The 26965-nt window shown below is 32.6% G+C and overlaps 1 protein-coding gene across 1 annotated transcript in view; it reads right to left on the reverse strand.

Annotated features, from left to right (window-relative positions):
• The window catches only part of LOC131850505 (disintegrin and metalloproteinase domain-containing protein 10), a 72722-nt gene that overhangs the window by 10986 nt on the left and 34771 nt on the right, over window positions 1–26965 (reverse strand). The window contains exons 4-7 of the mRNA XM_059200750.1: window positions 16635–16826; window positions 3473–3674; window positions 2334–2493; window positions 1651–1815 (exon numbers count right to left, since the gene is read on the reverse strand). Of these exons, the coding sequence (XP_059056733.1) occupies window positions 1651–1815; window positions 2334–2493; window positions 3473–3674; window positions 16635–16826 (719 nt within the window). The remainder of the gene's footprint in view (window positions 1–1650; window positions 1816–2333; window positions 2494–3472; window positions 3675–16634; window positions 16827–26965) is intronic.

Genomic DNA, 26965 nt, shown 5'->3' on the forward strand with positions numbered 1-26965 from the left:
AATTCAGAATGTTATCAAGTTCAAAATAAGCACACATTACTTGCTTAGATAACAGAGTAATATTACTCGTAATAAAAACATTTGTAACGCCCATATGTATACTACGTATGTATAGTAAGTACTTACGCTGCGGCGCCGTGAGACTCGTCTACCTCATCTACTCATCTACGCGCGGTAACCGCGCCGACCGACCAATAGGAGCGCGCCTCTCGTGTTTCCAGAAAGTTCGCGACTAACGGACGATATAGTAGTAAGGCAATGAGTGTCCCAGTGACATCATTATAATATTTTCTCGTTAAATTTTATTGTAATATACACAATTTCGCACTAAATAAATGTTACCCCGTTACACATTTCTAATAATGAAAAACCTAGACCGACCCTGTTCACTTAATCTTACAAGATCTGACTTTAAAAATTACGATATCCTCATATAGCCTTTCATTTCCCCCCTTTCAATACTTTTTCGCAATAAAAAGTAGCCTTTCTCAGGGTCTACATTATCTGTCTACCAAATTTCAATTAAATCAGTTCAGTAGTTTTGGCGTGAAAGCGAGACAAACAGACAGACTGAGTTACTTTAGCATTTATAATATTTGTAAGAATATCGCTATTAAAAATAGGGGTTGGTGAAAGACGGGTGAAAATTTAGGCGTGTATGTATTTTCAATGTAACATTATAAATAAATAAAAAATTGTCCATAATACAAAAAAATATTTTTTCGGGGTAGGCCACCCCTATGACTTAGGGGTATAAAAATAGATAACAACCCTACCTCAGACCTGGCAAGTATACATATCAAATTTCATCAAAATGTGGGAGAAATATGGCAACTAACACTGTGATACAAAATTTATATATAAGATATAGCGGAATTCTCATTAGGTAAAAGAGGGGTCCATCGTAGAATACATGAGGTATATACCAGTAAATTAATTGTAGCTAAAATCAGTCTCATACATATAACGATTGAAATAAAAAATCGTATAGCCCGATTTTTATACGTACGAGTATAAACGTATCAAAATCAGGCTATACGTATAGCGCAGACGCGTTACAACATATCAAAAAAATAGGCATGGAATGTAAAATAAACCATAACATAATAGGTATATACATTGGCACATAAGCCATATCTGCAGAGTGTCGGCTAACGATATTATACCTACACATTTACATTGAATCTTGAATCGTCCCTAATGAGGTACACGATACAGTTACCTACATATCTTTGCAAAACAGATGTCATGAATTGACTGCCATCTATTTTCATGCTTTGTTACTAAGCACCCACTAGTAATCCGAACTGCTTCAGATCTAGCGACATCTAGCGGCTACGGTGGCGAAATAAAATAGCCCGAAGAATAGCCCGAGTTAGGAAGGAACCATTTTCTTGTATGGGATGGGGTATCTGTATGTAATATTATGTTATCTGTGCTAATAAGTTAAGTCAACCAACAAGTGGTCCCATAGAAACAATGTGGTTAATTTTCTATGATAGGCTCACTGTGTTTATTTCATCCTTACATCTTATTTATCACCATCATATACCATTAGCTCAGTAAGAACCAGCATTTCATTATTAACCATAAAAAAGTATTATTATAAATAGTAAAAAACATATTTTCCAGAATATCGTATAAACCCACCTTGATCCGTTGAACTTCAAACTTAATGTTCCTGTGCACTGTCCGGCCATTAAATGTGGTATCCCGGTAAATGTAGTTGACAGCAGTCACGTGGTGGGAGATGAGTGACAAGATCTCCTCTCGAGTCTTCATGTCTACTTCAGTGCGCTTTGTAGGATCCCGATGCTGGAATGTAGTGTTGAATATCAAAATTGACCCTTTGTATAGAAATTGAAATATCGTATAATGCTAATTTAAGCATTCGTTTTTTTGTCGATATCTTTCAAATTAAGGTAAAATAGCTTGTTAACGAATGACAAATATTGTTTGATTGAACATTTGATGACCTCATCAAATGTTATGTATATTTTATGACAATCAGGTAGGGTGGAGATGTACGAGCCACTGCAGTACATTACAATTAATTTTTTACATACATGTATATTAACTAATAAGGTCATGCCTGTTATACTTATTACAGTATTAGAGTTCTAAGTTCATTTTCATAAATGAGTGCGAAAACAAACGCCAAGAAACCTAACTGACTTTTAATCTTCACCGTCCAGCAGTCCTATGAACGTAACATAAGTGATGGGATAGTTGTCTCAACATTTGGTATTTCGATCCGGATACAGATTTTTTTCGGATATATCAATGTGGACGGGCTAAATTGAATCAGGATTTACTCTATATACAACACTTACTTCAGGAAATCCCTCTCTGACGTGCCGCCAAATCAGAGGGTCTGTTTGTATGTACAACGAGCATGTGCTGCGATTGTCCACAGTAGCTCGTTTTGTGCGCGAATGTTCGCCTGTGTTCGCACTACGTGAATATTTATTGTGATGGGGATAATCCCAGTGTCTGTAAAGAAGGTTTACATTCTGAATCTCAAATTAAGCTTCATTTTTTTGTCTTATGCGACAGTAATCTCCAAGGCAGGGTGTAATCACCAGAAATAAGATAACTATTTTATTACTGGTGTTTACACCCTGCCTTCTTTGGAAATTTAATCTAACATCGTTGTCGCCACGAGCCGTCAGACTATTATCAGAATTATTGTTCACTATAAAAAAGAACTTAATGTGAAGAATAATGAAAATATAACCTCTGTTTTATCATACATGTATATATACATATTTAATGAAATCGATTCAACTATTAGAATAGTAACAGCAGGACTTTACATTGTTATTTAAGGATTATGAATTTAAAATGACAGTCACATATAGATAACTTGTCGTCACATATAGTATAAACTCAAAAATCGCAATAACCGGGTTAGTTTGTTCATGTAGTATGTTTTAATGGGAAACTAAACCGCTTTAAAACAAAGAGTGAATTCACAGAATAACTAAGTTAGTTCGTAGGTATAGTAAAGAGCACTGTAGATGTAATCCCCATTGGCGGAAACTGTCGCGAAGTCTAAATTATAGTCCAAGCTCGAAGTTTATTACCTCAGCGATTTTTGTAAACTATTTTTAGGGCAAGTAAATTTTGTTCGTCAGTGTGTATTGAGAGAAGATTTTAATATAATTCGATAGACAAATGTGCTGACGTCTCACCTGATGGTAAGGGGTAACTGTCGCCTATATATAGTACATGAATAGCACCACGGACGTTCCATCATCGTGTCACTTCCGTAGAATCCTTCTGCGTTCTCATTCCGGAGGACTAAGATAATGTTATAACTTTAAATTCTATAATTTACTGCTTTATTACCTTCAAATGAAATTCGTCTTTGCTGATTGGCGGCTGAAATGAATATGAAATAGAAGACCCACGCAGACCTACTTCAAAATCTACATCGGCGAAATAGCAAGGACCATAATTGACTTATTACCTTGGTGAATCATCGCGAAGACTGTTTGGATGCGGCGGAGATGATCCAGGTATGTGCTGAGGGGATGATGTGTGGGATGGTGACGCGGATGGTGGCGGAGTAGTGGTCGGTGACGTTGGCAGTTCATCATCGACGCCAGAGTTTTGGATGCGTTCCATCCATTGTACCACTTCGTCAGTAATGCCGCAGCCGCCTACGTGACCTGTATAACAATATCATCAGTTGTTAAAAAAATCTGAGGACAAACATTAGCAGTACTAATTAAAAACACACTGCCCTTGGCTACTTCCTTACTTAATACACAATGGGTCTACCTTTTTATAGTTTACTAGCTGTTACCCGCGACTTCTGCTATAGACCACATCGATCCTCGTAATACATTTTATGTTTATTTATATATTCACGTGAAATTTCAGTAGAATTCGTTCGGATGTTTACTTGTTAATAAAGAACAAACAGGCAGACAGGCAATCATTCGCATTTATAACATTAGTAGTGTATAAAATTGTATTTTTATTTACCATCTTAATACAAATAATAATTATGCAAAATGAATTGTAAATTTAAAAATTTAGAGTACTTCATTTTTATTTGGAATAACCAATATAAAACTTTTATACTATAGATACACGGATCTAACAGTACGTAGGTATAAGAAGCTCAGGTATGAAACACAACTATTTTGTTAGTTTAATATGACTGGATTTTTATCATATTCTGACCTGAAAGATACCTTAACATAAAATCAGAGACAAAACATATAGTACAATCTGAAATACTCAGACACCAGATAATTCCAGACGGTTCGTGCAAGAATTGAATCCGGGAGGGAAACTCATTTACGTAAAGAGACGTGTCTACCATTATGTTCCACAAAGTTGTTAACTCACAAAGTTAAAAGGCTAAAAACACCTACTGGTAATTGTTTTGAATTTGAAACAAATCTTTGAATGTGTTTTTACACAAATTTATATTTGTTACTGATATTATAATACGGATTAGTTTGCACTACAGAAATGTGTGATGGTACTTAATGATTTGTAATACAAAACTGCTTTAACATCTCGTATGTGTACATGAATTTGCAGGTCTATTATATATTATAGACTATTTAAATGACAATCTTAAACAAAACATCATCGACGGTGTCGGTCTGGTCTAGCTGTTTAGAATACGGCATTACTTCCGGTGGTAGCGAGTCTTCGCATGGTGCAAACATTTATATTTATGTTTAGGACTGTTTGTATCGGTCTGGGTGTTTTCCAGGTATATTATGTATGTATATATTTCCAAACAGAATATATTTGAGTATTCATATCTATTATCTAGTACCCATTGCACAAGCTCTGCTTAACTTGGAACTAGATGGTGCTTTCTGTATTGTCCAGGGTTTTAATAACGACGATAATCTCTATGATGCCAATAATAGTAGGTCGTGTATAAAATTATTCACAAAATTAATTACTCTATACGTTTGGGGAGTTTTTCTCCGGTTTCTATAACGTGTATGTTATACCTACTTACTCATATGTTACAACATATACTGTATATGTAACATATAACTGTGAAAATTTTATCATAATTCCTACAGTCATTATTCAGGAAACATTAACACATAAACAAATATATAGTTTTTGCCTCGTCATGTTTTTACGATTTTATTATATGTATATAATAATCATTGGCGTATGCTAATGATATCTAGTTGAATTGCTGTTTTGTTTCAGAAAGTTATAAAGATTTATAGGTTGTATATCAATAAATCTTCAATCTTCATAACTTATAAATTTAATTAGCCTTAAGATAGACGTAATTACGAGCCTCAAGCAGAATTCAATTACTAATCTAATTTATGGTTTTTATTATCTGCTTCTTTAACAAATGTAATGTAATCTACTTTCAGGTAATAGTTGCTTATGATCCCAATGGTCCAACTTTTGTCAAAAGCAACAAGCGTCATTCAGTTTAAATTATTCTATAGCAGCCATACAATACCAAATAACGTCGTACGTGATGCGAATACAATGAGAAGATTTAGCGAGACGATATGGTACTTATTCACGTACAAAGAAATTAGTATGTTTTTAGAAGAGGGATAAGTTAAGACAATGATATGGGATCATGACTGTTATCCCAGAAGGCGTAGACAGAGACATTTTTAATTGTTCAAATCATGGTGAATCCAACACATCAGGGGCTGAGCTCAGCGCCGTGTCTCGAATTAATTTTTAGTTAGATCACTGGTACCTTCAGACGAGAGTCGGTCAGAAATATAAATTGTAATACACAAAGTTTCTTTCTGCCCGGATTTGAACTGATACTGAGTGTAGGTCGTGGTAGTTAACTACTAGGCGTCGATGAATTAAGAGTTTCATCAATATACCCACTTGCTCTTCACAAACTAAAGGTTAAAATATTCATGATGAAATACAAGATGTTTTAAATTATTCATGACGAATTCGAAGTTTTCGAGTTGGGAGCAAGAAAAATAAAGGAAGGGAACCTTTCCGTCGCACTCGTGTCGGAATTAATAGAGGTGTGAAGTGATTGTACTTTACTTTAGTAGCTACACATTTGTCTTGTAATATGTAACGTAACCGAAATATTATTACATTAGATATTCTATTATACCCATACAATTATAAGATTTGTTATTCAAGAACACGACGGTTTCATTAATATCCACAAAATATTGAAATGTAAATTTAGTTTCGTCTCTAATTCCATTTGTACATGATAAAAACGTCAAGCTCTATGGTAATATTAACTGTATTAGTAATATACAGAATATTAGCTATTTTGTTGAGGATTTCAAAGTAGTAGTTTAATAATGTGTACGTTTTGCAAGAATTATATTTTTCATCAAACTCAGAAAAAAAGGTTCAACAGTATCTATTCCATGACAGGTACAACGAAAAATGCATTTTAGGTGTACACATTACGGCAAAGGGAGTTTTACTACTACATAACTATATCCATATTATTAATAAGGGCTAGACGTATCCAACATCACCTAAATTCTCGGTAGCACCAGTACAGTCGGTTCAGTTCATGTAAAATAAATTGTCAAATACAAAAATATCACACTGTAAATTAAGACTATATAATAAAAAAAAAACGAACTGCCAACATGGGGCTTGGCTTAAATTATGAAAAAAATGCTGAACAGTGTGGATTTTTTGTGTTGTGTAGACTGTAGTAGAGCACATTGGCGTTTTACATCCGGCGTGTTGCATTTTAACGAAGCTCTGCCGCTAGAGTTGTGTGCGAGACCGTCGACTCGACCGCCAGATAACGGAAATTACCGGCTGCCGTAAGCAAGTATATTATACATTTATCTATGGATTAACTAAGATTAATGGTTACTTCGTAGATAAAAAATAAAAGTATAATTACAATATACTAATAAAAGTATAATTAAAATAATTATAAAAATATGTACCAGTACGTATATGATATAAGGTTTTTTTAATTGATGAATATTGAATAGTGCTGCTTGTGCCAACGGCATAGTATGATAGTATGAGCATGAAGTTAGATTAGGTAGTCAATCGAGAAAAATTCACCAGAAATTAACCGCGATGTTCCTCAGGGGGCTTGACTGAAGGTAGAAATGATAGGCTACATTGTAGCCCTATACCTAACAATCCCATCCCTCTTTCTGGCATATATGTGTTAATGCGTATAAATTTTTATATTTATTTAATTTATATACCTATCACTGAAGCAGTTCCAATCGAGAAGACAAATTGGACAGCCAGCCTGGACAACTCTTATAAATTTAAATTAGATTTCTTACAAAATACTACAAGGTATGTAATTGATATTCGTTTTGAATTAATAAACGAGAGGTTGTTCGTACGTAAGGAAGACAGGAAGTTTTAACAAGGGCCAGATGAAATATGGCTTTAATTATTAAGTTATGCGCGCCCTAAAAACATTCCGCATAGTTCGCCTCGAAAACATTCACTGGATGAATGAACATAATATTATAATGAAGCATTACCCCCCTAAATATTACGGATTGCTTTGTTGTAATGAATGAAAATCTTTGTACTACAGGCTCGAAATCGTTTATTATTTTTACGTGAAAGTGAGATTGTTTGTTTGATAGGTTGTTTCTCTTGGCTTGGGATGTTTTGAAGTTTTGATGATTATAAATTGTTTTAATATATTATTTTATTTCTTTATATTATAATTATAATACAAAAGGATAAAAAATATTGGGAAATAGCATACATACATAATATGATAATGATAATGATATTTGAAAGAATCACTATTTTCACTATAATATACATAACATTTTTATTGAAACTAAACTATAAGCAAGTGAGATACATTATTAATTACTTTACTAATATGTACTATCTATCTATTAAACATTACAGAAAAACCCAAGTATACGGAAAAAAGTAAGAACTTTAATGGGTTTAATTTATAGAATACTAATGGATAGGTATGGTAATCCAGTCTACGATTCAATCGATACAGCTTCTTCAAACATTTCCATACTTTGTCACTTTACTGAACTACGGATAATATTTATACACATATATACTAGCTGCGACTTCGACTGATTTGCTTTTAGATAAACGATATGCTTGTCCTTACGATACAATCGATTTTTATGTAAAATTTTATTGATTTATGATCCATTCTGTTGTTTAGGCATTAAAAGATATCAATCTTTACACACAGATATACAGACATATTTCTGGCAATTATAATATTGATATGCATAGATTTCATTAGGTAATTACTATTATATTTCAAAGCAAACATATGTAATAAAAAAAAATTATAGGGATCGCCTCAGTCGAACGGAAGTTAAACAAACAACATGCTGTACACTTTTCAGCAAGTTAAAAGTATTTATAACTGGCACGCTCGCGTTAATCGATTGATGAATACAGAGGAAGAGAATGAAGTGTATTTGAGAGTATTTGATTTTCCATTGTCTTTGGTTACCTCAATGAAAGACAGGTGAAACTTATATGTATGTATATTTCATCAATGAGCGAGACTTAACGACGTATAAAGCCTTCATTCCGGTAATGTGGTTGGTCGTATGGAGTATTCAAAGAGTTCATATTATATAAGGCAATAGCGAAATGTGTTGTTACCCAAAATTATCTTTACTTTCTAAATTTGTATTTAAGTTAATAGTTCCGTTTTTGTTATTATTTTATTTTTAGTTCCCTTCTTACAAATAAACCTCCGTTCTCGGTGTATTTTTCGTATATTGTTATTTACTTACATAAATATAAAAACTTACAACAATGTGTAATTATGTGTGATACGTACACATAGATAGAATCCGGGACTATCGAAAATAAGAGGGTATTATACCACCGAGGCTGTTAGAATTACAACTGTATATAATACGACTGCAAATATTTTTCTCAATACGGACAAAGTAAATCGTATGGCGCTCTCGTCTTGTTTGCACAGAATATACAGGAGTTATCAAGACCCGTATAGGTATTGCATGAATCTGCAGACTTCGAAATACTGAATAAACATGTACTAAGGTCGATCACATATTACCCGAATACAAAAATACAAAATAGTTTATTAAAAAATACAAATCATAATACATGTAGTCAAAAGAATAGTTTATACAAACCTATTAAGACTGAGACCAATACTAATACCTCAAAGTATTGCTTTGTAATTACACATTAAATTAACAAACCTTATCACACATTTTTTTATATACATTACTATATATATTTGGATTCGTTTTCGAGTATTTTTTTTAAATCGGATCGGGATTCGGATCATTTTGTGTGAATTGACCGACCACAGTGATATAACTGTTTAGGATATTGCCTTACACACCTAGGTTTCGATTCTTTATGTATTTACAAGAAAAAAATATATCTGTGTTTATATCAGTTGTCTAGTACTCATAATACAAGCTCTGCTAGCTTAGAAGTAGACAGCGCTGTGTGAATTGTACTGAGATAAAAAAATACTTCTATACCTATTCTATTTGGTTTTCCGAACTGAAAAATAATCGGATAATTTGTGGCTGTCCTAACGCTACCGTCACATTGAAAGGTATTCGGTCACGTACACTGAACATTTGTATCTTTCGTTTATTCACACTCTCTTATATTCCGTAATGTGTAGGCGAACATAATAAAAGTTTATAAACACTTGTAATTGGAGGAGAATCTCAAGTCCACTGTATTGTGTATTTAAGCAAAATCTACGCCAACTCTTAATTAATCCTTTCTTAATAGAAATTACTTCACTGTTGGTTCAACTTCCATGCTAGTTTTGCCACGATCTAGTCGTTTTTCTGCGACACAAAGTTTTATGTTATTTAGTGCTTAGAGCAATTTCATGAGCTTTAACAAATTTAATATGAAAAGCAGAATTGACAATGTTACTTTGTCTAATTTACGTGTAAACTCTCATTTAATATCATTCATTCAAGGTACAGTTTTCTTGTATGTTACGTCCCTATTGTGATTAAACAGTACACGGAAAATCTAATAAAAATACACTATCATATGAGCAGAGAAGTATACATAATAGATAAGATAATAAATAAACTCAGCCACGTTTATGAATTATCTAAGAGTAATTATTATCACATCATTATACAATTTTATATAAAAAGTTTAAACAAGTTTCAAAGTATTGCAACATTTTTATGTAAAACCGTGTCAGATTCTAACGTCCCTCCCATTAGCTAGCAAAATTTTTCTCATGTATGAACAGTAAGATATAACACTATGCTCTGTTATAATATATACGCTATATTGTACGCACTAACTACTCCTGTTCCCATTTGTCAGGACATTCAAGACATATGATATGTGTTGTATCTAACTTAGTAAATACAATAGCTATAATTTGGCATCTTATTTCATTAAAAAACATTTTTTTATTAATATACATTTGTTTGGCAAACATATTTTAAATATTATTTATATTATAATGCTAACTAACATGCGAAACCTCGCAAACGCACATCAATAAATTCAGTTCATGGTCGGCATGACCGTGGAAACAAACAAAGGAATAACTCGATAATGTGATAAAGTTGTTGCGGTACTTGCACCAAATAAAGCATCTAGAAAAGTCGCCGAATTAAAGAGTGTTTCAGCGTACAATTTGTAAAGAAAGTTTAGGGCTGTCATCTCTAATACCATTAAACACGGACAAGGACGCCGAAGCTGTTTTTGCAACAATTTTTTACGGCAATAATTTTTTATTTATTGTTTGAGCAAATAAGCATCGAAAAATAAGCGTTTTTCTTAAACTGGTTATTGAGATTAAGTTAAATAATGTAGACTGACACTTTATTTGATTTATGTTTAAATATAGAATTGATAATGTTTATTTAACTAAACTTAGTTTTAAGCGCCTTTGAATAGTATTATATTTTTATTCCATCCAAACATTTGGAATGCAGATTCAGTCAAGAAGAATGGGTTAGAAACTTGGTTGCTGCACATTTTAACAAAAGTTTTCTAGATGTTTCGAATACAAAGTAAAATAAAAGTAATGTAATTTAGTGGAACACATTAGTTTTTACCATTAGTAGTAGTACCTACTATCATAACTATAGCGTCTGTGATAATAAACAAGATCCACCAAATTAGGTGCTCTGTATCGCCAGGAAGGAAAATATGGAAATATTTTATTAACCTTCCATATTTATCATGACCTTTCATACGTACGAATTAATTTGATATATTCCGTCATATTTATATTTCAGTTGGAGAAAGTTGTTAATTTTCAAAAGTACCACAGTTCGCTTTTCTGTCCCAAGGATGTTGATATAAATGCTATTAATATTATATATGTGAGGATTTGTGAAAATGAATGGATGGATGAGAGTTTGATCTTTTACGCGAAAACTACAGACGGATTCGTATTGAAATAGGCACAAAGATAAATGAACAACTACATATATTATAACATAAGATATTAGCCAAATTAATGGCAGTAACGCAGCTTAGATAGTATGAAAATAATTTTTAGATTCTTTATAAATAATTATAGACATAACGGTATATAGTATGTAAGGAAAGTAGATTTTTATGTTTTGATCTATATCGGTTGGTAAAAGTTATTTATTTTCATGAATACTGTATACAGTATTCATGAAAATAAATAACTTTAGCGCAGCATTTCGGGTTGTTATAATCTTCGTTTTATTATAGGAGCGATAGACTTAAACAGAGAAACATTTACTCTATAGTATTTATGCTTCCTACGCATTTTATAATCAGTTTGACCATCAGACGAACAAGGTTAGAACAACTCACGTTATCACGATCGTTTTACTAAGTTATCCTTTAAATCTGTTATACTCGCGTCTTTTATATACAAACCATCCAAAAATAACTTTACTGTACTCTAGTTTTAAATAAGAATAAATCAAGATACAAATAAGATATTTTATATTCCAAAAATTTATTAAATTACATTATCATCAGCTGGGCTATCAATTACATAAACATATTTTATTCGTCGTTCACATTGTAAACTAAATTGTAATAGTAACATTATAAATATTAATTTAACCTGAAATGTTGCGACCAACACAGCCATCACAGTCACAAAGGACTTTCTGTTTTGCATCAGTGTTGAGTTGACTCTTGCAAAAAAGAAAACATCCTCCTGCAGTAACTGGAACCCTCAGCACAACCACATTTACATACGAATTCCAAAAGATACAGGTTAGTTATTGAACTATACTGTATCATGTATACATATTACGCGATTGCTTGCCAGCAATGATTTTGATTGATTCATTTTACAACTGACAAAGTTTACTCATGCTAATTTCCAATAAATAAAGTCTGCTCTTCATAAACCATTTTTGTCACTTACATTACCAACTATGCAATCATTTTTTTTAAATTGTACTATTAGGCAGTTTCAGTAGATAAAATGGTAATATATTTTATGCAGTGGTGATATTTAGGAGCGCTATCGCGACAAGAGATGATGTATGGGCGTTGCAGTATCGCTAATGTGCTTGCTGCAGTTCATAGATACATAGGCAGGGGTCTCAAGTTATTATCATCATGCCTTTATCACATTATACGGGGACGGGTGTAATATGTTTTCCTTTTCCACTGATCACTATCAGCTGTCATACCCAAGAGGATAAATACCCGTAAAAGTAGGGCATACTTCCCTTTTATGGACATTATCATCTTTCATTGTAACTTTGGTTGCCATTATTCACCCCTCCGCGTTTAAAGCTTTCTTTAAACTTTAATTCTTTGACATGACCATATCAGATAATCGGCGTAGTAAAATTACTGGCTGCGGGCGCGATTGTCTGACTTTCTTATACTCATTTATTGACCACAATTACCTATAGTAAGGTGGAAGGCATTGTTAGTAATAGGGGCTACAATACCATTAATATCAATGTATATGTAATGTATACATACAATTGGAATATTATAGTCCACTTTGTCGTGATCCCTCATCATTTTAATTCCTGAAGAATTTGTCGTGGCGCCTTAATTAACCGATAATGAAATATTAGACTAAAATTAGTATACGGAAGCGTAACAACTTCCTAGCTTCTCCTTAGGTAACACATGAAGGATACCACAGGTGTCTCGTGACGACGGAATACTGTTTGTGTATATAGGTGAAGGTTGTCACTTCCATGAGGTGGGCTGATAAAAGAACCACAATAGCTAACAAAATACAGTTGTCAACCCTAGGGAAGTTCGAACACGAGTGTGCGCGCAGACCGTGGGTTTGGCATAACGTCGTAAAGTTAAGCTGCCGCGTCGGGGGACACTTAGGTGCTTAGGGTCACGTTCTCGTTATAATAGTCCATATGCGCCAACGGAAATAGAGATTATGCGTGTTTAAACCCTTGTGTAATTGAAAGTAATTTCAGTGTTCAACGTTATTTATATGTAGCATTTATAGACCTTGTTTATTTAATAATACTTTTCATTTTGTATTTTATTCATATTAAAAAGTAGTATTGTCATAAAAAAAACTTAATTAAAAAAAAACATTGCGTTGTTCTTTATGAACATGAATATTATGCAATTTGGGCTTCTTTGTATCAAAGTAATCTTATATCCAATCATTGAACTATTGTACATAACAAATATTCTTAGAGTCTTTTTTAGATAGAAACATCGTGACTTTCTACATCGTGATCAAATATTTGTCATCTAATAACATTCATTTTATATATTGAATTATTTGTTACTTTATCGCATCCACTTGTTACGATTTTATCAAAATTTAGATAAATATACCTACTGTGTAAAACTTTGTAATACTTACCTGCATTTATGTAAAAGGGCGAACCCCCGATACGATTGTTCAATAACTCGTAATGAAAACAAATGTAGAGCTACAAACGCGACCCTTTCTGTTTACTCAATGCCTACTTATTTATTTCTTTCAGATGAAATGTAATTTCCAGAAGCAGAACAAATACGAATTCGATGTTATAAAATTGCATAAATAGTAGGTACTTTACATTTCAATATTTTGTTTTGGTTCTTTTATTGCGAAGAAGTCGATGTCGACTTGTTGATATAACTATATATCATGGTTTATTTTAGGTACAACACTTTGCAATCGACAAGTATGACAATTCCGCTATTTTTTTTATCTGATCAATAGTAATTCATCCTTGTCTTCGATGTATGCAAAACATATATAGTCTGTGGAACTTTGAACGTATTGTAACTTTGAGAAATGAAAGAATTTTTCAAATCGGTGCTCGTCAAATAGTAGAATAGTATATAAGCTTAATATTAAATAAATTTATGTACCTACTTATTTCATCTGATACAGAATAATATGTCTGTGTGAGTCACACAAACCACTGACATCAGCTTACAAATTGCGAAACGTTGTTATCAAATTACAATTTGAATGCATCCTGCTTAAAAAGACGGTGTGTGATTAAGATTGTTTTATAAATATAACTGTAAGTTAGGTATATATTTTAGAAGGTTAGTAAGTTTTGATATTCAATAGCAAGAATATATTCAGCAGTCAGTTAATGTTGAACTTGTAACTAAGATACAGACCCGAATATTTCTTTACCCGTACCTTTGTTAAAATCCCTTAACTACGGTGTCTATCTATATGCTAGGTGTCTATCATAGTATAAAATGAAAACGAATATTCTTCTTAGTATAATTATTTAGAATACATTTTGTAGATTTTTCGTTTACAGGTTATTGGTATAAAATCGTCTCGGTTTTATGGTGGTAACTTTAAGACACACATATTTAGCGTCTGATTATTTATCCTCTCTAACTCGATCCTGTATTTACGATTTAAAAATATACACGTCATTCAACAAATTTGAATGCAATTACCTAGCCAATATGTAGATTTGTATATATATTGCAGGCTTATGCACAGAGCACAGATGAAACGACAAAAATGCAAACGCTGCAAACGGGGGCGTGTTGTTGACGCGAAATTACCATTCCAGCCCCGGCCTACCACGGGCGAATGAATATCTAACGTAGAATTTAAACTCGCTCGGTGATATCGCAAACCAATGCAAATTCTACTTTTCGATGGTTGGTAATGCAGAAAGATACTGGTGGGCTGACAATTTTGGTACATATCGAAGTAGACCGAGGTACTAGCTTGTATAACGTCATCTGCCGAGATAACTCAGTCACGTCTATTTCAGCCGCCAAACGTACTTTGTAAATCGTGTTTCGTTTGAAGTGTCAGGATAAGGCAGTGAAATTATAGGAAGATGATATCTTATACATATATATATTCAGAATAACAACGTGTGAACAGTATAAAATGCTATTCAAGTATAAAGGCGATGGTTATACCATCAAGTGAGCCATAAACTTGTCTGTCATTCCGATTACATAAAAAATCGTAACAGTATCTCTGGAATTGACTGAGTCGAGAAATTGTTATGTTATAATGAAACCTGAAGGCCGTATAACGAATTTATGACTTACATTGTTACCAATAAACGATTCGGAACGCCCGTGATAAATTAGTTCGAATTTTCCGATGCAAGCGATGTTGCAATCAGCTGGTGACAGCGCGCCGAGCAAATGGGATTAAACTTTGTTAAACGGCCTTGCGTTGCAATCCATTTGCTGTGCGACACACTGTGGCGAAACTTCCACGCGAGTTGCCTCCACTTCTCTCTGCACTCTATACTGCACGCTGCAGTTGTGTCTACAAATTGCTAGCAGTTACACGCAGCCATATAATTTCGTTATGGCACTATTAACTTAAAGGCTACATACATCGAAATATATAATTTAATCCCATAATTCAATGGATGCGAGTAATAAAAACAGCTTTATGTTGACGCACTAACACCAATTAAATACTCCTCCCACATAATATTCATGGGTTTAATAAGCTTACATCTTAATTTCTTGTTATAAATTTCACTAGGGTATTATTAGCTCGTTTATTAGTTTAAAACAGATTAAATGATTATCATAGTAATGAACCTTGCATGGTTTATAATTTTATATAAGCTAAATAGTTATGGCTAATGGTTTACTTAAACAGATGCCAATTGTTAATAACATACAGAGAGCATAAAATTTATATATTTTATATTTTAACTTCAATGTAGAGTCGCACTTAATACCTTTTCTTTATAGTGGACCTATTAGATTTTGATTAAGTGAATTTAAACGTCTTTCGTCACAAGTATATATAATATATTACTGTTATTTTCTCATATTACTTCTATTTCGTTTATTACTATCAGATCTTATCCTTTTATAATATTAGTATCAAAACCACACTTTATAGTTAGTACTAGCTGACCCGTGTAACTTGGTCTACGTAAAATTTTGTTCGTTTTTGTTACATTTTTCATTGCAGTTCCCATTCGATCATACTTGACGACGTTATACATACATAGCCTATAATCCTTCCATCCTTTCTCAATAAACAAACTATCCAACATAAACAGAATTTTCAAAATCGGACTTGTAATATTGGAAAATATACCGAACACCAAAACTTAGAAACTTTACCTTATTATATTACAATATTATTAGTATAGATAAGATTTTAAAAGGGTGAGCACAATAGATATCTGCAGGTCCCAGTGTTGCAGGTCTAAAGCACCTGATAATAACTCAAACACCTTAAATAAAAAAATAGATAAGATGATGTATGTATGTACCGTGTCTGCGGTGTGAGTAGGGATCGCTGACGTCGCTCTCCTTGTAAATCACAGAATGGACGCGGGTTCTCGTCCCGTTTGGCGGAAAGTATCGCCGCGCGTGCTCCACGTAGAAGGGACCGTCTTTCGCGATGATTTTCCCTTCGAAAACGCCATCCGTCACCGAACCGAACACGGTCGAATGCGGCTCATCTGTTAAAAGAAAAAAAAATAGTTATAACTGTATTCAGCACACGAAACCGATTTCAATTGCATTTTAAGGAGAACTCAACAATTACTGATCAGATGTTGATTAAACTTATATAAGAGGCATTAGAGAAAAGCGTCGTTAACTTCTTCAAATAAAAGTAGAAACAACAAAATAGGTTTTCTTCAGTCTTGAGGTAATAATAAAAAAATGTTCGGTCCAAATAAAAATGATAAAATGAAGATTAAATGCATTTGTTGACTTTTGTTGTTTGGAGACTTAGTCAGAAATGAGTAATTGTCACAGAACATTTTGGTCTTCACATTGTTATCACTTTTTTACGTGTGTAATATGTTGATTAGTCTAATTTAAGAAGAGTAATTCTAAACAGTGCAAATCCTAGTGGTATTTATTTACATAAGAAAAGCTTGCGCCAAACATTCCTCTACACCAAACAATTTTGGTTACAGCCAACGGTTACGTTACGTTGATTGAAATTAATATGCTTGTTTTCCAAAACCTATTTTTTAATACTTTCAATATTTTACATACTAGTAAGTAATCATGGCTTCGCAAGGATATTTCGATTAGTTTACACAAAACCAACGAATAGTCCACCTACGACACGGAAGTCATTCTGTTAGTTGAAAAATAAACTGTATGAAACTCCGTTCAGTAGATTTTTGAGATTATCGCGAATATACAGACAGACACGGCGAGGGACTTTGTTTTGTAACTGATTTGCATGAATATAAGTCATAACGTATTTTCACGTATACACGATAAAATCTGTTAGTAAATGAAATCATAGTTCATAATTTATTCATCGCTACATAAATCACCAATATGAATCAGCCTGCAAATGTCGATTAGGTAACAACAGCAACAGTCGACTATCTTTTCCACCCTAGTAACTTCTATTACGTTTAAAATTAATAGATCGGAAAAGAAATATAGATATTCTAACTAAAATCTAATAGATTACTGTCAATTCATAAGTCTACCCACAACTAACTATGCTTTTTTGAGGCACAATCTATAATCAAGTCAAACTATAATACATTGATATTCGTTTAGTCGCGAAACGGTATCAAACTTATTGTTCACTATTCACAATATAACGCACGGCAACATTATCGCGACATCCAATGCCGTAAATAATAATAAAAAAAAATAAAAATAAAAAGAGATTACGAGGGTGAGAGTCGTTTCGCCTTTGTCGTTGTCGAAAAAGTGTTCTGATTATCGCTGTCGTAATTGTCGTTATTTTATATAGATTTGTAACTAAATTCGTGAATATTATTAGTTTAAGTACGAAATAATAAGGGAACGCAAGAGTTGATACTGGAAAGCACCTATTGTCGGTTTTGGCGGTAAACAGGTAACCAGTTCAAAAGGTAAGTCCGGACAAGCCCGGAGTTCTGGGAAGCCTTGCTGAAACCGAACCGGCAATCCTCGTAGTACAAGGTGAGTGCCTTCCAAATTATCAATTTCTTGCTCAAATCCTATTGTCGTAAATACAGTCCACTAAAGACAGCTGCATTCAAAATTATATGTTAGCTGTTTTCATAACACTTATAAACAAACACTTTCACATTTATGATATTAGTATGTTTTACTATAGACAGTGGCACTCAATGAGGAAGTAGCCATTATTATTGCTAAAAGTTGCATATAGATGGCGTGATTGGTATCGATGGAATTCTTCATAGTTTTGCAAACGTTTTAAAAAACAAAACTGTGTTTTCAAAAATGTTTAATCAATTTTTAAAAAGTTATATATACACGTTAAAATGAAATAATGCGTTTAGAAAAGTAATTTTCATATATTTACTCATTTTGTTATTTTCCAGTACTTATTTACACTTTAATCAGTGCTAATATGGGGCTCAATGTTTTCAAAATGCTTTCATAGATGGCATTGTCGTCATTTGTATCGGCCTAATTAAATGTCTTTTTTATATTTTCCAATAATAAGCACTTAATATATTATTATTGTAAATTAAACATATAAAAAATTTTTAAGTAAATTAAAAATAGCCGAACAAGCAAGTAATACTATTTCCAATAATACTTATGTATGAAGTGTTGTCATATTAAAAATAAATACATGTATTATCGATTTTTTTGAATAATCGATAACAGGATTTTATTACAGCGCATTATTCGATGATGCTTTTAATGAGTCGTTGTGAACAGTAAATTTTCATTATTTTGTATTATAGCAGTGTTCCGTTTCAAAGAACGGAATATAGTAGTACATTATTAGTGTCGTTGGTTATTTACATTTGTACTGAAAAATCGATTACATAATAATTTAAAATATCGAGTACGAATCGTAGCTGTCTTCGAATACTGGCAACTGGTAAGATTAAAATAATATTTTAAAAAAAGAGAGAAATCGACCCTAACTCGAATACCATAAAGTTGATTTTCCTTTCTCATTAATATCATAGCAGTTTGTTTTTAACTTGCGTATGACTCTGTGGTATGATGTTTAACGTGTATTGTTATTGTACGGTGCATACATTTCAAAAATTATATTTTAATGTAGGTACATACACTTCTTTCATACATTTCATACATGTCAAAAATTATCTTTTAATGTAGGTACACACATTTCTTTCATACATTTCATACATGTCAAAAATTATCTTTTAATGTAGGTACATACATTTCATACATTTCAAAAATGAACTTTTTATGTAAATACATACATTTCTTTCATACATCTCGTACATTTCTTTCATACATTTTATACATTTCAAAAATGAACTTTTTATGTAGGAACATACATTTCATACATGTCAAAAATTATCTTTTAATGTAGGTACATACATTACTTTCATACATTTCAAAAATTATATTTTAATGTAGGTACATACATTTCTTTCATACATTTCATACATGTCAAAAATTATCTTTTAATGTAGGTACATACATTTCTTTCATACATTTCATACATGTCAAAAATTATCTTTTAATGTAGGTACATACATTTCTTTCATACATTTCATACATTCCAAAAATTTCATACATTTCAAAAATTATCTTTTAATGTAGGTACATACATTTCATACATTTCAAAAAGTATCTTTTAATGTAGGTACATAACACCCCATGTCAGACCCCTTGTATTTGGAAGAAACTTAAAAATAATGCCAAAAATATTAGATGAATATATTTTTAATACGAATATTGTTTTATTTTTGTTCATCAACTTTATCCCTCACTAACAATACTAGTAGTAGTACATAACCTGGTTTATACCGCTAAAGATATTGAAAGATATACGAGTAATTCAGAATGTTATCAAGTTCAAAATAAGCACATATTACTTGCTTAGATAACAGTAATATTACTCGTAATAAAAACATTTGTAACACCTATATGTATACTACGTATGTATAGTAAGTACTTACGCTGCGGCGCCGTGAGACTCGTGTACCTCATCTACGCGCGGTAACCGCGCCGACCGACCAATAGGAGCGCGCCTCTCGTGTTTCCAGAAAGTTCGCGACTAACGGACGATATAGTAGTAAGGCAATGAGTGTCCCAGTGACATCATTATAATATTTTCTCGTTAAATTTTATTGTAATATACACAATTTCGCACTAAATAACGTGTTACCCCGTTACACATTTCTAATAATGAAAAACCTAGACCGACCCTGTTCACTTAATCTTACAAGATCTGACTTTAAAAATTACGATATCCTCATATAGAATAGAATAGAATAGAAAATCATTTATTCAAATAAACTTAATTTAAGCACTTTTGAATAGTCATAACAATTTGTTTTTTATCTACCACTCGTTCGGAAAGCTGTCTCATCACAAGAAGAACGAGCAAAAACTTGTGTGTTGCTCTTTTAAATAATCCTTGTAAGTTTACATTTACAAGTCGAAACGTGTGAATACAAACTACCAACAAGCACTAATTTTTTAGGTCAAATATAATCAGTCGTAGTGATAAGAGCAGACCAGTCCCTACAAGCAGCACTCGTTCACGAGTATGACGGATGAGCCAGCCATCACTGCTCTCGACCATATTTTAGGGAGCCCATTGACCCGGCCCACCACGCCGCCACATGTCTGGACATTTTAGTGAGCATGACTACTCATTCCACACGACCACGTCACATAGAAGGAAGGGGATTGTTAGTACTGTGGATTGATAACCCCATTGCTAGCAATGTACCATGTCAGGTCGACCTCCACGCGGTTCCCCCTGGAAACCATCGTGATAAATTCCTGGTGAATTTGTCACGATGAGCTAACTGACCTGACCTCATGCTCATCTTATCATCCTCCACTGGTGCCCCGCCAGCGTAAACCGTTAGCTCAGGCGGATGCACCATTACATTATCATCCATAAAAAAAAAACTATATGGTAGTTACAGTATTCGCACTTTACATAAGGATGCATGCGGCAATCAATACAAAAGCCGCTACGCTATCATATATCAAGAAAGCAGTATGAAAATTAAAATTATAACGTTGTCCGCAAATAAACTTATTGTTGCTATATATTGCTATTATCTATAAATTCATCTATCTATAGCCTTTCATTTCCCCTTTCAATACTTTTTCGCATTAAAAAGTAGCCTTTCTCAGGGTCTACATTATCTATCTACCAAATTTCAATTAAATCAGTTCAGTAGTTTTGGCGTGAAAGCGAGACAAACAGACAGACTGAGTTACTTTAGCATTTATAATATTTGTAAGAATATCGCTATTAAAAATAGGGGTTGGTGAAAGACGGGTGAAAATTTAGGCGTGTATGTATTTTCAATGTAACATTATAAATAAATAAAAAATTGTCCATAATACAAAAAAATATTTTTTCGGGGTAGGCCACCCCTATGACTTAGGGGTATAAAAAATAGATAACAACCCTACCTCAGACCTGGCAAGTATACATATCAAATTTCATCAAAATGTGGGAGAAATATGGCAACTAACACTGTGATACAAAATTTATATATGAGATATAGCGGAATTCTCATTAGGTAAAAGAGGGGTACATCGTAGAATACATGAGGTATATACCAGTAAATTAATTGTAGCTAAAATCAGTCTCATACATATAACGATTGAAATAAAAAATCGTATAGCCCGATTTTGATACGTACGAGTATAAACGTATCAAAATCAGGCTATACGTATAGTGCAGACGCGTTACAACATATCAAAAAAATAGGCATGGAATGTAAAATAAACCATAACATAATAGGTATATACATTGGCACATAAGCCATATCTGCAGAGTGTCGGCTAACGATATTATACCTACACATTTACATTGAATCTTGAATTGTCCCTAATGAGGTACACGATACAGTTACCTACATATCTATTATATACATATCTTTGCAAAACAGATGTCATGTAGACTGAATTGACTGCCATCTATTTTCATGCTTTGTTACTAAGCACCCACTAGTAATCCGAACTGCTTCAGATCTAGCGACATCTAGCGGCTACGGTGGCGAAATAAAATAGCCCGAAGAATAGCCCGAGTTAGGAAGGAACCATTTTCTTGTATGGGATGGGGTATCTGTATGTAATATTATGTTATCTGTGCTATAGATAAATATAGACAACATGACCTGTTTAAATATACTGTGACGTCATAGCGTAAAACAAACTGTAACATTTATTAAGTAATAAAAAACATTAAAAATAACATTTCCCCACATGCTTGTTTTTTTGTAACTAATATAGCGAGTTTATGAATGGAGCTTACTATCTTATTTTAACTTCGTGACAACAATGAGATGTACCTACTGCATTTCGCGCATATATGTTATTTGAAATACCAACCCGGGCAGTAAATTGCTGGGTATAAGTACGTTTTGCTAACAATTTACTATAATTTATAACAGTCTTGTCTATATTTACATTCTTTGTTATGTTAAACACCATAAATAAACCTTCTTCATCACCATAATCGCTCTACTGGACACTAGTCCTCCTAAGAGTATTTACTCTACTATTCCCACGGCTGCTATATACGCCCTTAGTTGTTCTGTCAAAGGAGTCCCATTGGGTTAGGACAATATATGGATGAAATGTTCCTTCCACAAGTCTTAATAACTATACAAAAATCCGAGATTTGGCCCATGGCACGTTGTATTATCAATGTGATCAAACTGACCTGCTCAACATATCATTCTTCACTGGTGACTAGCAATATATAATTATCGTAGGCAAATGCACCATTACATCCATCATCTACACAATAAAAATTCAATAGACTAACTAGTTAATTAATATATAATATTTAATTAACTATATTATAGGTATGTGTCTATTGTATAGGATAAAATTTAATTGGCGACTGATATTGATTGATGTTGGACACGTTTTACTCGAGAAGAAATATTTATAGTACCCAACATTTCAAGGGAACAAATCGTCGTAGACAACCGGTGATAGTTTTCGATTCCGGTGTCGAATCAGTCGACGTGACAAACTCGTACCTGTGTGGAATTCAATCATATCCCCCGACAATTTGCCACGCTCGTGATCGAAGGTAGTTTCCGCAAGGTCGAAACAATACAGGTTTGCATACAATGACCGATATTGAGTGTTGTGCGACTTCTTAGAAATTTGTATTCAATAATTTGGTTTTAATTATTTTGATATCTGTACCGTATGTACTAATTTGTACAATTTTATATTCGAAAAGCTCTGTTTGTTTGCTCTTTTCTTATCTCTTGGTATAGAGATATGAGTTAAGAAATTTTGTCACATTAATTTAGATTAATGTCTATTTCGATGCAATCTAAGTTACTTGTACTTATCAATAACGTTATAAGGTCTATGTATTGTTATATATGACGATTGTGAGGATATTTCCTAGTTGAAAGGAATTAGACGACTTTAGCCCATTTACCTAATTAAAAGTCTACATTTATTGATATTTCTATTTAAGTTTATACCATATATAAAACTAATAGCTTGATGTTATTGCGTATAACTAGTCAAATCATGAATAAATGATTGATCGATTGATTAGTTTAAGACCAACACAGATATACATAGAAAACATACGCGCCTATTTTCAATCGAGTCGGAGATTACTATTCTAAAAAATTGTTTCATAAAAAGTACTCACAAAAAAGAATCATCAAAAAAGAATTGGTATTAGATTAACACAGACATAAATGTTGTCGATTGATAAAAGAAGCATAACAGCTGAAGATAACGTGCATGTAAAAATATAAGAATCAATTTAGTAACTGCTCTCCTGTTTTAAAATACGCTGAAAGATTCGTATATGAGAATATATCATTATTTCCATAATGAATATTTTGATTGGTATTTTTACAAAATAAGTCGAGTATAACGGCATCACGTTAAGTTTCATTTGTAACGAATGGACGTTATTGAGACATTCCTTGACAAAGGAATTCGCGCAACCCGTATGTAACAAAACTTTGTCGATGAAAATGTTTCTCTTTCCAATTGATACATTGTTTGAGTATTTTTACGCACAAAACAGGTTTAAACAATCACGTTTTCAAATTATACCTACTGTATTATTGAATTCGTTGTATATGAGTACTTAGCGATAGTATACATGATATCTTCTTATATACAAAATTCTCGTGACACAATGTTAGTTCCTATGAAACGGCTTGACCGACTTTATAAAATTTTATGTTCAAATTGATCATTACGAATCGTTTGTACGGGATTACAGAATTTTCAACTATAAGATATATTCTAAAAAAGAATTAGCGAAATCTGTTTAGTAGTCCTCGAAATTTGCGCTTAGCAACACATTCAGCTATCCATTTTTATATTATAGAAGAATCATTCTCTAATCAAAAGATCATTTGACATTAAAAATTCACACAATACTAAATTTTCTAATACAAACCCCTATTTTTAATAAGAATATTAGTACTTAAATTTATATGGCAAAACAACGTTTGCCGGGACAGCCAGTAATATTATAAATAAACTAGCTGTACCCGCGACTTCGTCCGCGTAAAATAGTGAAATTTGAAATTTCCCTACATAATTCCATACAATTCAATCAACAGCCAAAAACTAACAAACATTCAGCTTATCCATTTTTATTATTATAGAAGAATCATTAACCATTTATGGCTGAATCAAAAGATCATTTGACATTAAAAATTCACACAACACTAAAAAATTCCTCTTTCAGTTTCTAACCCTTTTTACAAACTCCTAGACTTTATTTTTAATAAGAATATTAGTACTTAAATTTATATGGCAAAAAACAACGCTTCAAATTTGCTTGAATGGTGACAATGTGATATTTACAAATTTAAATGGACTTTGAAAAGCCAGACCAATAACATAATATTATAAATAAAATAACTAAATTTATATGACTGTCACCAAGGAACTCGGATTTAATATGTTGCTAGTTTGATATAATCTCTATGAACTTATCTGATAATCAATAAAACATCAAACAGTAAGTATTCTTGAATACGATTCAAAGTCAAATGTCACAGAAATGTAAATAAAAATACAGATATATACCCGTAAATAAACTTTGTACATGTCCTTCCTCGGCGTCTAGACTATATGGGTACCAAATTTCATTTAAATCAGTTCAGTAGTTTTGGCGTGAAAGCGAGACAGACAGACAGACAGACAGACAGACAGACAGAGTTACTTTCGCATTTATAATATTAGTAAGGATGAGCGTTAATAAGTCGCATATCTAGTACAATACTGGTGTAATTCAGAAATTAAAAATTTTTGAAAATAGACTTAATAACACAATTATAAAGTAGACAAATTTTTTAATTAAGCCATTATTATAATAAGTGTATTATGCATAAAGCCCTTTTTCGATAATGTCCTTCCTCGGCGTCCTATATTTTAATAATGTTCTAATGACATAAAAAAGTAAATAGCAAAATTATATCGACAAACGTGAATTTCTCGAGGGCGATATGATACGGGATTCATTTCTGTTATTAGCTTATCTGGGAATGATAATGGAAATTTGAACTTGAATGGGCTAGTAAATGAAAAGATGAGAATAGAATGTACTTACTTCGGCATTTACCACTATTATGTCCAAGGGTTTGCGTGGAGGTCAAGGATACATTACTAGTATATCCCAGAAATCTGTATTACAATCCCATTCCCTCTTTGTCAAAAGTTACCCTATTGTTAAACTAGTAATAGTACGGTTAGCAGTGGTGACTCATTGTTATGGGTAAACGGCAGGTGATAGGGGGATCGTCATGGTTGTAATGACTTGCTACGTAAATTAAACAATAATTAGGTATAGCTCTGTACACGTGTAGAACTAAACATACCTACTGCATGCTCGTAAGCACACGCGACATGCAGCTGATATTGCGTTCATAAATTAATGTCACGGTTTGCACTTCCGTTAAATTAAGTTCCTAAATCGTATACAGAATTAGAAATGTAATTGTGCAAATAAGTAGTCGTAGGAAAATATAAATGGTTTTTATACGACTAAAATAACAATGTTTGTTGGTAAAGTTTAAAACATTCTAAATCCAAAAACTAAAATATTGTAGAATACAGACTACGTTATTCGATTATATTGTAACTATATAGTTGATTTAAGTTATTAAAAGTGGTCAACTATTTTTTTTAATTTTTTTGATTTGAAGCAAACTTACAATAGGGCTAATATTTATCTTTACAATATTATTCGATATTGTGACTTTAAAGTATTAGATAGAGAAGAAAAAACAACTTTTTATACAGATTCAGATTAAATATTATTATCTCGTAACATAGATAATTTAGTGTCTATTAGATTTTAAATAATTCGTAATAAAATGCAATTATAGGCATCCACCTTTTATGGGCGCAGTTATAAAAACACTCGGGAAAGTATTTTAGACATACATAACGAAGGCTGGTGAATAAATAGAAAAGAGACGTGAAATGTTTCCCGCACAAACCACAGGGCTCCGAAAATGTTTTCAGTAAAATTTAAGAGCAGTAGCAGAAAAATTCACGTACATTTTCTGAAGTCAAGAGTTTGCTATTACATCAAATTTATTTTATTATCGAGTAATTTTATTTACTGTATAATACAGGTTTGTACGGGTTACTGGGATGTGTTTTAAACAGCTATGTACTTTTATGTAGTGCCTCTTGG

The sequence above is a fragment of the Achroia grisella genome, unplaced genomic scaffold, assembly GCF_030625045.1.
Source record: "Achroia grisella isolate CSIRO2021 unplaced genomic scaffold, CSIRO_AGI_Agris_v1 utg770, whole genome shotgun sequence".
Taxonomy (NCBI): Eukaryota; Metazoa; Arthropoda; class Insecta; order Lepidoptera; family Pyralidae; genus Achroia; species Achroia grisella.